We start from the raw sequence: 19212 nt of genomic DNA, 5'->3' as shown, positions 1-19212 counted from the left end.
GCCTGACATAAATGAGGCCATTTGGCTTTAGAATTTCTTGATTATAGGGGGCAGCTAGGTAGCTCAGTGGATTGAGAGCCAGGCCTAGAAACAGGAGGTCCTAGGTTCAAATCTGGCCTCAGAAACTTCCCAGCTGTGTGACCCTGGACAAGTCACTTGACCCCCATTGCCTACCCATACCACTCTTCTGCCTTGGAGCCAATACACAGTATTGATTCCAAGATGGAAGGTAAGGGTTAAAAAAATTTTTTTTCTTGATTATAGACATATAATTAGTTCTACACCTGTAAAGGACTTCTTTTTAAAGCTTTTAAATGAAGGCTGATTAATTCATGATGATCTGCACCATTGCCAGGGGAGCAGTGATAGGACCGATGGAAAATCATGGCCAATACATCTACCTGAAGTGAGGATCTAATTTTTTTCCCCATATATTAATTCTGCCTATGATGGGTTTGAAGGACTCACACTTGGCCTATCAGAGGTAGTTGAGAACCATCTCACAGACATGAAAGGCAGTTCCCCAACCAGTCCCAAACCACCATATGGATAAGCTACATTTGGATAAGCCAAGCTAAGCTCCTACTGATGAGTGGAGCAATGCCCAGTTTTTCCTTGAATTCAATATTTGTGATTTGCACTTGAAACCAAATAAACACATGTTAACTTGCCCATTGAGCTCACTGACCTCCGGGCTGTGATTTAATGTAATTTTTCCCAAACCTGGATCTTTAAAATTGGTAGCAGGTCTCAACCAAAGGAAATTCTCAGCCACTGAGCCTTAAATCTCCTGATTACTTTACTCTTTTTAAAATATATTTTGTTTATTTTGTTATATATTTCTCAATTACATGTTAAAAATTCTTAACATTCATTTTTTTAAAAATGTTAGCTTCAAATTCTCTCCCTCTCTTTTGCCTCTACCCTGTCACTTGAAGACAAGCATTATGGTATTAATCATACATGTGAAGTTATGCAAAAATCTTTACCCGTTAGCCATGTTCCAAAAGAAAATATACAAAAAAAAAAGAACTAACATAAAGGAAGTAAAAAAGTAACCTCCAATTTACATTTAGAATTCATTAGCCCTCTCCCTAGAGGTAGATAGCATTTTTCAATATAGATCCTTTGGATTTGTCTTGGATCATTGACTTGATCAGTGTTAGTAAACCTTTCATAGTTGATTACAATCGTTACAATATTGCTATTACTCCATACAATGTTCTCCTGGTTCTACTTACCTTATTTTGCATCAGTTCATATAAACCTTCCCAGGTTTTTCTGAAAACATTTTGCTTGTCATTTCTTATAACATAATATTCCTTCACAACGATGTACACAAATTGTTTAGCCATTCTCTAATTAATGGGCCTGATGGCTTTATTCTTTACTTCTTCTTTGCTTATTGAATAATTGGAGAACTAGATATATGTCATGTTTGCTGGAAAAAATAAGAATAGGGCAGAAGTGGACATGCCTGACCTCATGCAAAGCTCTGAGAGCTGAAGCCCAATTAATTCTTGGCCATGGCATAATTGCCTAGATACACTCAATTCTCAACCTTGCCATTATACAATCTCTTTTTTTTTTTTGCACACCCAACATTACTGCTTTTTCTTTGTTTTTTAATTATTGAACAGGATCATCATTTGAGAATACAGAACCTGTAGATTAGATGTATAAATCCTATAACTATTTCCAAATAGGGCCCTATGTTTGAGAAAATTAAAGACTTATCTGTCAAACTGAAAGTAATTGTCTGGACCCTATCAGCAACTTCCATTCTTTTTATTTTATTTTATTTTCCCAAATTTCTCTAGGATAATGATGCAGTGGAAATTTGGAGTCAGGAAACCTAAGTTAAAGTCCTAGTTCTTCCCCTTTTTACATATGTGGGGGACATTGAAAAAGTCATTCAAAATATTTAGACCTCAGGTTATTTTTTGTTTTGTTTTAATATATAAAATAATAGAATTAGACTATATTGGTCCCATCTAGCTCTAAATATATGATTCTATAGTTCCCCATGCTTCAGAGTGATAAAGAAGAATATGGATAATTAAAATAACTTTTGCCTGCGATCTCATTAATATATACCTACCCCTCTCCTAGGTATAAGTTGTATATAAAGCCATCCATACCATAGGATAGTAGTTCTACAGTAGGACAGGACCTCAGAAGCCATTTAATCCATCCTTTCTCCCTTATTTTTTGCATACGGGAACTAAAGCTAAGAAAGATTAAGTGACTGCCCAAGATATCACAGGTAATAAATGACAGAACTAGTATTTGAACAAGAATCCATGATTCCAAGTTCAGCACTTTTTTCTTGGCACTTTTTTCCTTTGTTCATCCTGAACAATTTTTCTTCATGTGTTTCCATAAGTTCTCCACAGGACTATGTACCATTTGGTTCCCTTTGCTCATGTGTGACCAACCTACCTCCTCTTCCAATCATAAGAAACCCGGATGACTCATTTTTTCTTTAAACCCTTACCCTTGGTTCTAAGGCAGAAGAGAGTGTTAAGGACTAGACAATAGGGGTTAAGTGACTTGCCCATGGTCACACAGCTAGGAAGTGTCTGAGGCCAGATTTGAACCTAGGATCTCCCTTCTCTACGTTTGGCTTTCAAACCACTGAGTTACCCAGCTGCCCCCTGGACGACTCATTTCTTGCCATTTCTTGTTCATGAGTCATGGCTGTACCATTGTCAATGACTGATACAATCACAGTGATAATAAAGACCCAAAGATATTTTTAAAACTTAGCCATGACCATTTTTTTTAATTTCTCCACCAAGTCTTTTAGGTACATCAGCTCACAGAGAACAAAATTTATATTTCTAAATGTGGGTAGTAGAAAGAAAGGAGTAAAAGACTTAGATAAAAACAGACTTTCTTATCACTCTCCCATCCCTGAATAATTACAAACAGAAAGTAGAAATGAAATTTTCTCCATTTTTGAGCATCTCCTTGGCTAACTCATTTTTTGCTTTGTACTGCCCTTTGCCATGCCTGCTGGAGCCATTGTCTTTATAAATTGCATACTGTCCTCGGCCCTCACAGCATCCAGGATGTCCTTGGACCCATGCCCAGATTCCAAGCCCAGGCTTGGAGCTTTCCCCCTGATACTCTTTCCTTGGTCAAACTTTGGCTATGGCTCAGGAAGCATTGCCCAGGGACTTTGTTGAAAGCTTGTATGCCATTTTCCCTCCAGGATCCATCCATCAATCAGTCCACAAATATTTATTGAGTGGGCTAGATGCTATAGGAGCCACAGAGAAGTATAAAACATGGCCCCATGCATAAGGATTTTGCAGGGAGTGATTCTTAGTATCAGAATCAACTAGAAGAGAACAAAATGGCACACTGCATCAACTTAGTCTCATAGTGTATGCAGTAATCCATATATATTTCCACTATCTCTGAAAAGAAGGGAATTAGATGCATTTTCTCAGCTCTTGTCTATGGCTAAGTCTGGGGTGGGGTAGGGTTGTTGTTTCCATTTACCCTGTTGTTCTCATTGTGTCTATTTTCCTGGCTCTCCTTGCTTCATTCTGCACTAGTTCGTAGAAGCCTTTCCATGCTTCTTTGTATTCACATTCATTGTTTCTAATAGCATAGTAACATTCTTTTATATACATTATCTCCTGCAATTTCTTTAGCCACTTCTGAATCAATGAATGTTGACTTTGTTTCCAGTTTATGCCTACCACAAAATGTGCTACTGTGAATATTATACTGTATATGAGGACTTTCAATTGTAACACCCTTGGGTTTCTACCTGGGGGATCTCTGAGTCAAAGATATGAGCATTTTCATCATGTCCTTAGTATAATTCCAAACTTTTCCAGAATGTTTGAGCCAATTCACAGCTCTACCAACAGTGCATTATTGTCCCTGACAAAGTATAAACAGAGAACATTCTCTTCCGATCTCCTAGACTCATGTCCTGCTGCCCTCTGAGGCACTATGAATTTTCTCTCAGCATCTTTGATGCTTTGATCTGACAGGAAAAATGTTTTCTCTTTTTCCCAGGGACCCCTGCCTAGTCCTCTCCATCAAGAAAGGGCTTTCTGGATAGATAGACTGGTTTCTTTGATTGAGAAACATGGTCAGTAGCTTGAAATCCCTTTATCAAATCAATCCCCTACACCATGCCCACACCAGTCTACTATGGCAGATGAGGGGAGGGAGTAACCTTCCCTCCTGTGGCCAACAGAAAGAAGGGAAGTCCCCAATAAGGTCTCTTGGGTCTGTTTTCAGAAACCACTCAGATTGAGGATCCCCGGGTACAATGGCGAAGGGAGCAGGAACACATGCTGAAGGACTACCTGGTGGTGGCACAGGAGGCTCTGAGTGCCCAGAAGGAAATCTACCAGGTGAAACAGCAGCGGCTAGTGCTGGCCCAGCAGGAGTACCGCCAGCTCCACGATGTCTGGGAGCACAAGCTGGGCTCCCAGATCAGCTGTGAGTATCCCTCTCCGGGCTCTCAGGCTCTATGTAGCTGTTCTCCTTCAAGGTAGGGACCAGAGAATAGGGGACCCCCTCAGATGTGTAGTTAGAAGCTAGGGATGCCTTCCTAAGTAAGTATTACAGCCACCAGATTACAGCCCACCACAAGCTGGGCTCCCAGATCAACTGTGAGTATCCCTCTCAGGGTCCCCAGGCTCCTTCAAAGTAGGGATCAGAGAGTAGGGGACTCACTCAGATGTGTGGTTAGAAGCTAGGATGCCTTCCTAGTAAATAATACTAAGTAAGTATTACAGCCACCAGATAAAGAGGGAGAACAGGTAGGAGGGAGATTAGCATGGAAGGTAAACTCTGCCACTTATTGTCTGTGTGACCTTGAACCAGTCATTTCCCATCTTTGGACTTCAAATTTCCTCATCTGTAAAATAAAGATATGAGATAGAGTAGAGCAATGGAAAAAGAGCCAATCTTGGAGTAAGAAAGACCTGCATTCAAATCTTACCTCTGACATATATTGGCTGTATGGTTATGGACAAATTACCTAACTTTTCTCTGTGCCACAGGCACTTTATTCTCAAAGCCTATAAATTTCAGACAGATTGCTGATGTGCCTCAGAAGGTGTAGTTTACAAACCAGGAGTTCCCTACTCAGTTTGGAATTATACATACAAAAATGGGATGGGATAGAGGAGAAAAAGAGAGGAGGGAGAAGGAAGCCAGAATTACAAGGTCATGGGGATCCAAGGAGAGAATTCATAAATATGAACTAGTATAAAAACATATGTAAGAGTGCAAGGGATTACTCTCATCATTATGTAGGATGATGAGATTTTTTTTTCTATTTCTGACTGAAAACTAGAATCTAAAGAGAGCCTTAGTCCATATAACAAGTGATCATCCTCTGAGTGTAGGTGCTATAGGGAGAATACAACATAGATAGGAAACAGAGTCCCTCATAGATATAATAGTGATGAAGGAAAGATTTGAACAATCTGTTTAAGAATTTAAAAGTTTATCAGTAGAATTGCTTGTTGGCTATGGAAGCGGGGAGGAGAAGGCAAGGGAAAGAATAGGAATCATGTAACCATGGAAAAATAGTCTAAATTAAATGAATGAATAAATCAATTTATTTTAAAAAATCAACCTGGAATGAAGGCTTGTCTAGAATTTAAAAGAAAAGAATTTAAAAGTTTAAATTGATATTGCTAAGTCAATATAGTTCAGAATCCTCCTTTTGTTTAGGTAACAGAAGCAGCAGAACAAAGTGGGGTGAAGTTAATCAGAAAATATTTCCTGGAAATGATTGCTTTTTTTTTTTTAATTTTATTTTAAACCCTTAACTTCTGTGTATTGACTCATAGGTGGAAGAGTGGTAAGGGTAGGCAATGGGGGTCAAGTGACTTGCCAAGGGTCACACAGCTGGGAAGTGTCTGAGGCCGGATTTGAACCTAGGACCTCCTGTCTCTAGGCCTGACTCTCAATTCACTGAGCTACCCAGCTGCCCCAATGATTGCCTTTTTAGGCCAAGATTGGAAGAAGGGATAGATCAAAAGGAAAAGAGGACAATCAGACATTCTAGGATATTTTTAGAACATTATTCAGGTTCGATATCTCTCACTTAGGAAATGAAGAAAGATCTGGAAGAGAAAAATGATAAAACAAAAATACTAAGGTTTTCATTTGATCCAGAAAAAAAAATGTAGATGAAGTTTGAGAAAGCAGCTTAGCCTGAGACATATTCAATTCAGGAAGGGAAGAAGAACTTTCATTTTCTCACTTGCACTGACCTTTATTCCTACAGTGATGTGCGGTTTTTAAAAAAAGGAAGAAGAGGAAGGGAGGAAAGGAATGGAAGAAGGAAGGGAGGGAAGAAGGAATGAAGATTGGCCCACTCATCCTCTTGCCCCTCTTCCCCCTTGTTAAATCTCACCTGACCCTCCATTTTTAAAGTGTACCATAAGGAGCACCATTGGACTCAGGTCTTTGATTGCCTTAATTGAGTGTGGTGCTGACCATTGCAATGTTCAGAAAGCAACTGTTCTCTTCCAGAGCTATGCTCATTACTTTGGAATTGGTCTTTGATGCTTTGAGCCATCTCAGAAACTGAAGAATGTGCATGGCAACAAAACTAACAAATCCACAAGTACAAAATGTTTCTGCTGACAAATAATGCAATACACACATATAAACATACTTCTACAAATCAACAAAAGCAATAAATAGCATCAAATCACAAACAGTGGTCTCCTTTATAACTACAAGGTTTCCCTAAAATATTAACATATAGTATATTAATTGTCTTCTACATGGCAGCCTCTCAGAGGATATTGGTTCAAATTTTCCCTATGACATTTATTGGGCCTCAGTTTCTTCATCTGCAAAATAAGGCTATTAAACTAGATCCTTCACAGCACCTAGGTGGCACAGTGCTGGGCATGGAGTCAGAAGGACTTATTTCCCCAAGCTCAAATCTGACCTCTGACACTAAGTGTGCAGCTGGGCAAGTCACTCAATCCTTTTTGTCTCAATTACTTCACCTGTAAAATAAGCTGGAGAAGGAAATGGCAAACCACTCCAGTATCTTTGCCTAGAAGACCCAAAATGGTGTCTCAACAAATCAAACACAATTGAAAAATCTAATTTAGAGACTTGCTGGGATGGCTATATTGCACTGTGAATAGAAGACTGAACCTGAAGTCAGGAAGACTCATCTTCCTGAGTTCATATCTGGCCTTGGACACTTACTAGCTGTGCGACCCTAGGCAAATCAAAATCCTGTTTACCTCAGTTCAGTATCTCTGCATCTATAAAATGAGTTGGAGAAGGAAATAACAAACCACTCCTGTATTTTTCCTGGGAAATCCCCAAATGGTGTCATGAAGAGTCTTGACACAACTAAAAAACAACTGAACGTGAGATCCCTCACAGCTCTAGATCTGCTCTTCCATGATCTTTCAGTAGAACCTCCAGCAACTTTGCCTAACCTTTACTTGTAGACCTAAGCAACTGAAAGGTGAGAAACTACATCTCTAAATGCTAGGTTCACTGGAGAAACTTAACTAGGCATAGCCCTCTCCAAGGAGCAATATTATGAATTTCCATCTCTCTTGGGTCTTAGAGAGTGTAGGGGAAATGGGGGAGAAGAAGAAACTCTACCCAGACACACTCAAGGACAATTTAGTCAGCCCAGTTAAAAGGACACTCCAGAATGACCTTTCAGGAGGTTGAGGTCTATTTTCCTAGTGTTTTACAAGCATTGTTTGCCATCCAAGTTGACTGCTCTGGCCCAACCGGTAAGGCCACATACTTCTTCTCTAGCTCAGATGACCCGTTGTGGCTTGCAAGGGCTTTACAGACTGTTCTTGGCTTGCCTGGGGCCTGGACCACACCTGTGACCCAGCCCAGAGGAGAAAGACAGTGTTGTCAGGATTCCCTAAACACCTTGCCCCCTTTCAGTAAGGCAACCTGCCTGACATCCTTCCTTCTGTGACCAAGGACCGTGTTCTGGCAGTAGCAATATTTTTACTCAATTGTCTGCCATAATCCAGTGAGAAATCACAGGAAAGACTTTAGAAATTGTCTCATGCTCCTCATTTTACAGAGGAGAAAATGAATACCCAGAAAAAGAAGGTAACTTGCCCAAGGTTACACAGTTAGAGGAGCATCCATGACTTTAGTCTTTAGCTAAATCAAGGTATTTCCAGACAAGGCATCCCCTTTTTTTTCTGAAATCCTTATTCATTAATTAGTTTGTTAGTTACATTAAAATTCCCAGGTTTCTCTCTTCCACCCTTCTATGCTAGAGAAAGCATCATTTGACACTCCCCTATCTATCTATCTATCTATCTATTTATCTATCTATCTATCTACCTACTCTATCTATCTATATATGTTTATGTATATATGTATATAGTGACACTTCCCTTATATATATGTATATATATGTACATAATATACATATGTATATGTATATGTATATATGTATATATAGTGTGACATCCTTTTCAAAGGCCACTAACCAAATATTAAGAGACTTGAAGCTATAAAACTTAAATTACACCTTTCAGAAAGGATTTATTTAGCTAGACTCAGAATCAGGAAGAAGTAGATTAAATTTCTTCTTCAGAAACTTCCCAGCTGTGTGACCCCAGGCAGGTCACTTTACTACTCTGTGCCTCAGTTTCCTCATCTGTAAAATGAGGAGATGGGACTTAATGGTCTCTAAGCTTCCTTCCAGCTCCAAATTTGTGATCTATGGTCCTTCATCTAAAGTCAGGGCATACCAAAGGGCTTTAAAAGACTGTCTGCCCTTTGATCCAGCCATACCACTGCTCGGTTTATACCCCAACAAGTTAATAAGGAAAAAGACTTGTACAAAAATATTTATAGCCATGCTCTTTGTGGTGGCAAAAAATTGGAAAATGAGGGGATGCCCTTCGATTGGGGAGTGGCTAAACAAATTGTGGTATCTGTTGGTGACGGAATACTATTGTGCTAAAAGGAATAATGAACTGAAGGAATTCCATGTGAACTGGAATGACCTCCAGGAATTGATGCAGAGTGAAAGGAGCAGAACCAGGAGAACATTGTACACAGAGACTGCAACATTATGGCACAATTGAATGTAATGGACTTCTCTACTAACAGCAATGCAATGATCCAGGACAGTTCTGAGGGACTTATGAGAAAAAAACACTATTCACATCTAGAGAAAGAACTGTGGAAATAAAAACAGAAGAAAAACAACTGCTAGATCACATGGGTTGATAGGGATATGATTGGGGATGTGGACTCTAAGCTATCACCCTAATGCAAATATCAATAATATGGAAATAGGTCTTATCAATGACACATGTAAAACCCAGTGGAATTGCTCTTTGGCTATGGGAGGGAGTGAGAGGAGGGGAGGGCAAGAACATGAATCATGTAACCATGGAAAAATATTCTAAATTAATTAGTTTTTTTGATTAATAAAAAAAATAAAGTCAAGACATAAAGATGAGGCAGAGGCTGCAGCTATCAGAAATAGTATAACCTAAACCGATTATACAAGTATGTACACACATACACCCCGCACTCTCCTGCTTAGTCACATATCTACACTCACATTTTCAAACAGCCCTCATCTGTCACTTCATTTGGTTACCACATAGCAAATGTCCACCTGTCATATGCCTAAATCTGTAGTAGTCTTTCTGGGAGACGCAGGAGAAGTAGATAATTGTCTTTGCCCTCAAGAAAATTGTAGCCTAGTTGGGGAGACAAGATAAATTCACTTGTAACATTTAAATAGCACCTTTATTACCTCAATATTTGTTATTAGAGACTCAAAACAATTTATATTGAGCCATTTAGCTTGACTGGCCACCAGGAAATGAAATCATAACTAAAAGAATTCTAGCGAGGCAGCTAGGTGCACACAGTAGATAGAGTGCCATGCCTGGTTCAGATCTAATCTTAGATACTTCTTAGCTGTGTGATCCTGGGCAAATCCCTTAACTCTGATTGCTTTGCCCTTGCCTTCCTGGTTTAGAGTTGGTACTAAGTCAGTAAGTAAATTATTTTTTTCAAAATCAATTTTTAAATTAAATTAAATTTTTTTTTAATTCTTAAAAAAAAAAGAATGATAAGATCTTTGGCCCTGTGTTTCACTGTGAAGTGTTGAGGTCTTATTGTTTATATATATAATGAACCTGTATATTTTTATTATATTTGTAAATATATTTTTATAGATCATTGTATGATGAATCCAACAGATGGTTGGGAAAACATGCTTCTGAGAACTACCAAAGAAGCACACCACTCTCCCCTAAATGGGGGTTGGGAGGGAGAGCAGAGGAACCAAATGAAATAGACATACACTGTCAGATATGATCAATGTATTGATCTGTTTGGATTAGCTCTACTTCTTTGCTACAAAAGAGAATTCACTGGGATTGGTGGAAGAAAGGGAGGGTCATTGGGAATTGGCTACTATATTTTTTTTAAGTGTGTCAACAAAGCCCTTTTTTTCCAAAGTTAGCAACTAGAGTTGCCAAATCAAAACAAATTCTGCAAGATGTTGCAGTTTTCATTTTGATCTATAATAAACAAAAAAAACTTTTTCTGTAAAAGCAGAATTTACAATAGTGCCAGACAAAACAAATGTTTTCAGACAGTATAATAACTAAATTATTACTTCTATAGGAAAATACAGTGTTTGAAAGCAATTAGTTTTAAATTATACTTACAGCATTACTTTGAATGAAAGTTTTCTCTCCATTTCATTCTCTTTTCTTTTTAAACCCTTACCTTATGTCTTAGAATCAATATTGTATATTAGTTCCAAAGGCAGAAGAGCGGTAAGGGCTAGTCTATGGGATTAAGTGACTTGCCCAGAGTCATACAGCTAGGAAGTGGCTGAGGCCACATTTGAATCCAGGACCTCTTGTCTCTGGGCCTGGCTCTTAATCCAGTGAGCCACCTCTTCTCCTGAGAGCTAGTTTCTAAGTGAATGTTAATATTTTTTGTGATTGCTGTTTCAAAGAAAAAAATTGAGAAAATGTTCACTTAGAAAATCTGAACTGGTATGTTGTTAGTGTTTTCATAAACTATAAAACATTGATTTTTTTAAAAAGCATTTTAATAAAAATTTAAAAAAATTTTTTTCTAAAAACCACCCTGCTCAAATTTGCTTCTTGAACTAAAAGAGCTTTCTTTTTCCTCATTCTAGTGGTCTCTGGCTCATCATCCAGTTCTAAGTATGACCCTGACATTCTGAAAGCTGAGATTGCCACTGCTAAGTCCCGGGTAAGGTGTTTTCTGTCAGTGTGCCATTCTTTTGAAGTCACTGAAAGGATCCCAGTAAACTAGGAGCTCCAAGACCACAGTGGCCCCAAAAATATATGTCAAAGTAGAAGAGTTTGTTTTCAGTAAAAAGAGCCATTATATGTTCCTATTGATTGACTTGGATTGTGTATAAAAATCAGGAGGCAGAATGCTTAGCAGTATCATATCACTGGATCTCAAAATTCAGGAGAAAAGGAGGCAAGAAGATTCAAGGGGTGAGCTCCAGACAAACAGGAGTAAGAGGTTTGGGAAGAGAATTGTTTTGGGGAACTGGTTTGGCCTGAAGTAAGATACATTAAGTCTCTTCCTTGAATATAGAGAGAGATGGGGGCTCTCATCTGACACCTTGGATTCATTCCTCATCATCAAGGGAGCATGGGAGTGGGAGCCTCCATTTAATTCACATTTGTGACTGAGCATGGTCCTCTCTTGTTCTTCTTTGTAGGTCAATAAACTGAAGAGGGAAATGGTTCACCTCCAACAAGAGCTGCAATTCAAGGAGCATGGCTTCCAAACCCTGAAGAAGTAAGTGCATCAGTCCCATCCCTTGCAAGTTCCTCTTTCCTTCCATTCTCCTCTTCTTCTTTTGCCCCTAATTCCCCCCTCTTTTCCTCTCCTGTCTTAATGCCTCTTTTATCAGAAAGATTCCACTCTAGGATTAGAGCCATTTTAGATGATAAAATCTAACTTGGGCTCTAGCTTAGCTCTTTTTTTAGGTTCTAGATTTAGACCTGGAAGAAATTTTAAATCTAGAGCAGAGTTCAGCAAATTATAGTGCCTGTTTTTCTATGGCCAGTGGACTAAGACTATCTCTTTTTCTTTAAAGTAAGATATTAGGGGGCAGCTGGGTAGCTCAATGGATTAAGAGCCAGGGCATGGGAGGTCCTAGGTTCAAATCTGGCCTCAAAAACTTCCCAGCAAGTCACTTAACCCCCATTGCCCAGCCCTTAACCACTCTTCTGCCTTGGAACCAATACACAGTATTGATTCCAAGACGGAAGGTAAGGGTTTGGGGGGCAGGGGGAGAGATAAGTAAATAAATGAAAAAAAAAAAAAGTCAGATATTATTTACATTCTTAGTTGCGAAAACAGATACCTAGCCAAATTTGTCCTCAAGGAAATAGTTTGCCAACCCCTGATATAGAACTTAGATTTTTCTAAGGAGCTAGGAATTAATTCCTCCTTCTGGCCTCAGTTTCTTCATTTGTTCAGTAATAACTCTATAATCAACTTATTTTTTATCAGAAAAAAATGATTTTATAAGAAAAACTATCCACAAAAGTCAGCACTGGAACAATAAAATGAAATGTACCTGCAACAGAGCAGATAATTAGACTTAGAGGGAAGATCCTGAATTTAGATCCTGCCTCAGAGTCTTATTAGCTGGGTGACCCTGGGCAAGTCACCTAACCTTTCTGGACCTCATTTTCCTTATCTGTAGAATGAGGGAGGTTGGACTCAGTGAGTTCTAAGATTTCTTCCAGTTCTAAATATATAATCCTATGAGCCACAAACTCTAAGCTATTTACAGTTTGTGGAGGGAAATAATAGTATCATCCATTATAACTGTAGCCATGCATTTAGATTCTTGTTTTGAACTGCTTCCTTTAGGCCTCATCGATTTGTACAGGTCCATATTTCTTTATGGGCAGCTAGATTGCACAGTAGATGGAAAGTCAGCAAAACTCATCTTCCTGAGTTCAAATATGGCCTTACACAGTTATTAGCTATGTGACCTTGGGCAAGTCACTTCACCGTGTTTGCCTCTGTTTCCTCATCTATAAAATGAGCTGGAGAAGGAAATGGCAATCTTTGCCAAGAAAACCCCCAAATGGGGTCATGAAGAGTGAGACACAACTGAAAAACAAGTGAACAACAAACTATTTCTTTGTATCATTAATCAATTTTGTTGAAAAAATAATTAGCAGAAAAGGGCACTGCGGGCAGGAGGTGTAGTAATGGACAGCTGGGCTGAGCTATATGTAGCTTAGTGGTAGGCTCACATTCCAGGTACCTCATCCTCAAGGAAATGAATGCAATAGATTGGTTAAGTTGTGGCCAAGAGGATATTTAGGCCTTGCCTTGAAACAGGGATACCTCTTCCTCCAAACAGGGAGGTGAATGATGGCCATCCTGTTTTCTTTCAACCTTCCTCCTTTCCTCCTCACCTCTACCAAAGTTAACCCTTAGGCAGATTTCATTCCCCTTCTCATTGATGAGCCTTCTGCATATTAAAAATGCATGCACAATAGAATTCACAATTTCAAAGGATTAGAGCACCAGACCTGAAGATGGGAAGTCCTGGATTCAAATCTAGCCTCTGATAGTTCCTAGCCATTTGACCCTGGACAAGCCACTTAACCCCTAATGCCAAGTCCTCACTGTTCTTCTGCCATGGAACCAATACTTAGCATTGATTCTAAGACAGAAGGTAAGGGTTAAAAAAAAAAAAAAAAAAAGGAAATGACCTTGATATTCCAAGAATACTGTAAACAATATCACATACAAACCCCTGAATGTTCCAAAGAAGCTTTAAAAAATAATTTGTAGATTCTATCTAGTGATCATATTTTCTTTTAACTTTAAGCCCTTTAATCAAATATCACATGTAAAGTATTGATGCAGACTTTGAAGTGCCCTATGTAAATAGGAACTTAAAAATTTTTTTTTATTTTTAAATATTTTTCCCATGGTTACATGATTTATGTTGTCTCCCTCCCTTCTTCCCTCCCCCATCCTGGATCTGACAAGCAATTTCACTGGGTTATACATGCATTATCACTTTATACCTAGTTCCATATTATTCATTTTTTAATAGAATAATCTTTTAAAACCCAAACCCCAAATCATATATTCATATAAACAAGTGATCAGTCATATGCTTTTCTTCTGTGTTTCTACTCCCACAGTTCTTTCCCTCCATGTGTATAGCTTTCTTTCTCATAAGTCCTTCAGAAATGAGCTAGATCATTGCATTGCTATTAGTAGCAAAGTCTATTACATTTGATCATCCCACAATGTTTCAGTCTCTGTGTACAGTGTTCTCCTGGTTCTATTCATTTTGCTCCACATCAGTTCATGAAAGTCTTTTCCATTAGTTCACAAATGTGAACTTTTTTTGATATGTTTGTTTCAGGCTTATAATTTCATAAGTGTATGGAGTCTCCTGCCAATGCAGATGTGTAATTCATCTGTAACTTTTAGTCTTAGAAAGTTGTCCAGAGCACTGAGAGATTAATTCACCTACCCATAGTTACATAGCTAGTTAGAGACATGCTTTGGACCCAGATATTCATTATTCCATAGCAAACCTCATATCCCCAAACCATGCTTCTTTTTCTTCATCATCTTTTCCTCTTCCTCCTTGATAGGAGTAGTGGTGGTAGTGGTATTAATGGTGGTAGGAGTAATAGTAGTGGTGATAGTACTAATACTAATAGGAGGAGGAAGAATATGAGTAGCAGTAGCAGTAATAATGGTAGTGATGGTGGTAGTGGTAATAGTAGCAATAGTAGCAGTAATAGTAGTAGGATGCTCGTAGTAGTAATAGTTTTTGTGGTACTAGCACTGATTGGAGGAGGAAGAATATGAGTAGCAGTACCAGTAATAATGATAGTGATGGTGGTGGTGGAAGCAACAGCAGCAGTAGTAGTGGTAGTGGTAGCATAATAATAGTAGTAGCAGCAGTAAAAATAATAATGGTGGTGGTCATTATGATAGAACACTGGTGGTGATATCTCTGTGGGAAAATAAAAACTATTTCTGCAGGGGTACTTGGTCACAAATAGGTGATGACTCTCCCCTATCAAACACAGTTTGATCTTAGGCTGGAAAGGTCCTTGGTCCTACCATGCAAAGATGGTAAGATTCAGGTTGCCATTTCCCATGATAAAGACAATAGTTGATTTGAAAAGAGGAGGAGAAAAATGAAGCGATCTCCCAAGAGGTAAATAGTATGATTTCTGTAGACCTTGAAAACTCCTAGCAACTCAAAAGGAAGCCTAAAATAGACCACAGTAGCATCTTAGCAAGGTCAGCCATTCATATAGATATCCACCTATGTGGTATGACTTGGAAAGGCTGAAATGCTCATTACCTCCAAATTATCCATCTAAAAACCAAACCCCTCTTTCCTCCTTAGATGTGCTTCTCAGATGCTTAATCTTGGTGTGGTTAATAGATGTTTTTCAAGGGCTATGCCTGGAGATTCAAAACTCTGTCTGGTCTTACCAAGCTGGAAAGGCTTTGAGTAAGATATTAGTGTCTGCCAAATGGGGACTAGACTAGCTAAGTGAGGGACCACTGTAAAGAGAAAGGAGGCCGATATGAAGAGAAATGAAGACATGGGTATCTTTGGCAGCCTTTATAAAAGGGAGATTCTGGGAGAAACTACCTAATCAAAGGGAGGAGACATAGACATAGAGGATACTTCCAATGTGAGAAGTCCAGGGTAGAGTCACCTTTTAGGGTAAAGCAGTTTCTATGTCTTTGAAAAGAAAATTCAAAAGAAGAGTTAGGGGTATAACTTGAAGATTTGTGTAAGGCCACCCTCAGGTGCCTAATTCTTTAGGCTTTACATACTATTTTGGTTTAGTATCATTTATTATTATTATTTAGGTGTTAATTTTGATTTCTGTTCCTAACTAGAAGCATAGAATGTTAGACTCAGCAGGTATCTGAGAATTCATCTAATCCAATTCCATGCCAATTCATGGATCCCCTGTATTACTATTTCATCCTACCCTGGTGAAAAACCAATAGTTTCAACTGTGATTTCCAGAAATCTTGAGGTGATTCTTAGAAATCTGGAAACTTCCTGGGAATCTACAAGTGTTAAGTATATTCTTTTTTTCTCTGTTAAACTTCCCCCTAAGTTTCTTCCCCACCATCCAGGGTTTTGTTATTGTTATTATTATTTGTATTTTAAACTGTTACCTTCTGACTTAGAATTGATATGCATATCTGTTCCAAAGCTGAACAGTGGCAAGAAGTAGACAATTAGAGTTAAGTGACTTCCCCAGGGTCATATAGATGGAAGTATCTGAGGCTGATTTGAACCCAGGACCTCCCATTTCCAAGGCTAGCTCTCTTTCCACTGAGTCACCAAACTTCCCCATTCCTTTTTTCTTCTCTTTTTTTTTTTTTAAAATACCTCCCCAAAGAGCATTTCTTTGAACTCGGATATTATTGCTCAAGATTCTCTTTTGATAGGCTTCTATTAAAGTCCTCAAGAGTCTCAGTTTTTATTGTCTGAGACCAAGACACTAAACTCAGCATTTCCAGGTGATTCAAGTTTAGCTGATAGAGTGGGCATCCTCATCTGTGGCACCCATAGTTAGGTGCAGTGATTTTTCCACCCCCTGAACTCCAATAGCATTGTATGTGCAACTCACTTGAAATTCAGCCATATGTATTGTTAGCTATCTCTTTATAGCCATTCATTCATTCACTTGCTAAATATTTATTCAATGCTAATGTTGTGAAAGAGACTGCCTTGGGTACTATATGTACCTGTCTTATCTCAACTGTATTTCACATCACATCTAGTACAGTGCCTGGCACAAAGTGGGTACTTAATGAATTTGGCTAGTTAATCGACTGATAATTGTGGATTAACTATAAATGTCCTTCTTTGAAGCCACTTGGAAGAACTGATGTGTCCTGGTTTCAAAGAAATTTCATGCAGATTGTTGGGGTTGATTGTGCAGCTTCAAAAATATCAGCTTCCAGAGTTACCTTTATTTTTTTTATTTTTTTCTCTCTGGTACAAGTTCCTTTTTCTTTGTTCGCTTAACAAAAATATCCAGAACCACTTGAAGGATGGACCTCTAACTGAATATTTGAAGTGGCCATCAGAGAGCTCCGTACAACAGAAGTTATAGCTTTCTTAACCAACTTTGTTGTTTCCAATTAGATTTCAGTAGTCAAGGATCTTAGCTCCTGGTACTTGACATAGACAATCCTGTGTGTACTGCTTGGTGTGAGGTGCCATTGGTTGAAACTGGGGTGTCCCAGTGTTGTCATCATCATCAGTGTCAAGAGGCAGTATAGCATAGTGAACATGGAACTAGCTTAAGGCTGCTGCCTTGGGGTCATTTTCCACCTCCAAAACATACTTTCTCTGTGACCCTAGGAAAGTCACTAACTTCTCAGGTGGCACAGTGGATGGAGCACCAGGTCTGAAGTCAGGAGGCCTGGGTTCAAATCTGGCCTCAGAGGCTTTCTCGCTGGGTGACTCTAGGCAGTCACCTAGCCCTTTCCTATCTGTCTTACTAAGACAGAAAATAAAGGTTTAAAAACATTCTCAGGGCCCTCAGCAACTACCTAAGACTGTAAGTTGGGTAACAATATCAAGATTGCCTCAGTGTAAGGATCTTCCTTACCAAGAGCTCTCCACAGTGATGAAACCAAGTCTAGACCACCCCACTCTAAAAAAGTCATAATAACCAGTCACATTTTTTTCAATTTTTTTTTTTTATTTTAAACCCTTAACTTCTGTGTATTGACTTATAGGTGGAAGAGTGGTAAGGGTAGGCAATGGGGGGTCAAGTGACCTGCCCAGGGTCACACAGCTGGGAAGTGTCTGAGGCCGGATCTGAACCCAGGACCTCCCATCTCTAGGCCTGGCTCTCAATCCACTGAGCTACCCAGCTGCCCCCAACCAGTCACATTTATACAGTCTGTTAAAGTCTGAGAAACATATTATCTCCTTTGAACTTTATAACACCCTTTTAAGGAAAGTGCTATTATCATCCTCATTTTACAGATGAGGAAACTGAGGCTCAGAAAGATACAGTAACTTGCCCAGGGCCATACAGCTAGAAAATATCTGAAGCTCATTTCCTGACCCCAAATTCAGTACTTTTTCTACTATGCCATGATGTCTTTTTTTTCATATTTAAATTTTATATTTATTTTTTAATTTTTTTTCCCATGGTAACATGATTCTTATTGTCTCCTTCCCCTCTTCCCTTCCCCTTCACAGAGTTGACAAGCAATTCCATTGGGTTATACATATGTTAGCATGATGTCTTTCTAATACTGTATTGTTTTCTCATTATCCTCTCTGGGCTCCATCTTGTCCCTCTGCCCAGACTGGAAACTTCTTTATGTCTGCTTGTTTATTTCTTTAAACCATTACTTTCTGTCTTAGTATCAATTCTAAGGCAGAGAAGAGTGGCAAGGGCTAGGCAACTGAGGGTAAGTGACTTGCCCAGGGGCACAAAGCTAGGAAGTATCTGAGGTCAGATTTGAACCCAGGTCTCTCTGACTCCAGACCTAGGCTCTATCCACTGCCCCTGGAAGCTTCTTAGGTAGTGTCTTAGACTTAGGATCACAGATGTTGAGCAAGAAGCAACTTCAGAGGCTATCTAGCTAACCTTAAAGATGAGGAAACTGAGGCACATTGGAGTTGAATGTCTTGCTCAAGATCACATGGGTGAGAATCAGCAGTGGTGAGATTTTTATCTGGGTCCTTCGAATCCAAAGCCAATGCCGATTCCTCTGTACCAGACTGCCTTCTTAGGACCAGCACAGGGTCACACAATGCTAACTAACTGATGGATGTTTATGAGTCTCAAATCTTCCACTCTTTATTGCTGGAGTAGCTCCTGTGTAAATAGTTTGAGGGTTATTCATTCACAACTAAATGTTCCCCTCCCCCAGCTTCCGTGAGCTTCTGGTTAGAAGTTCCCTATTCTTCTCCTAGCTACCCCCAAACCTGTTTTACTACTCTGCTCCACTGTGGCAGCCCTGAAAGAAAGGTTTAGGTTTTTCACTAGCTGACACTGAAACCCCAAAGACAGCTGGCTCGCTCTCTCTCGCTCTCTCTCGCTCTCTCTCGCTCTCTCTCTCTCTCTCTCTCTCTCTCTCTCTCTCTCTCTCTCTCTCTCTCTCTCTCTGTCTCTCTGT

General features: G+C 39.2%; 1 protein-coding gene across 1 annotated transcript in view; it reads left to right on the top strand.

The window, feature by feature from the left end:
* WWC1 (WW and C2 domain containing 1) overlaps positions 1-19212 on the top strand; it is a 158771-nt gene that overhangs the window by 84516 nt on the left and 55043 nt on the right. The window contains exons 3-5 of the mRNA XM_044664459.1: positions 4267-4470; positions 11186-11262; positions 11747-11826. Coding sequence (XP_044520394.1) covers positions 4267-4470; positions 11186-11262; positions 11747-11826 — 361 coding nt within the window. The remainder of the gene's footprint in view (positions 1-4266; positions 4471-11185; positions 11263-11746; positions 11827-19212) is intronic.

This window comes from Gracilinanus agilis, chromosome 2 (genome assembly GCF_016433145.1).
Source record: "Gracilinanus agilis isolate LMUSP501 chromosome 2, AgileGrace, whole genome shotgun sequence".
NCBI lineage: Eukaryota > Metazoa > Chordata > Mammalia > Didelphimorphia > Didelphidae > Gracilinanus > Gracilinanus agilis.
The sequence above is the reverse complement of the archived record's forward strand: the minus strand, read 5'-3'. Positions and strand labels throughout refer to the sequence as shown.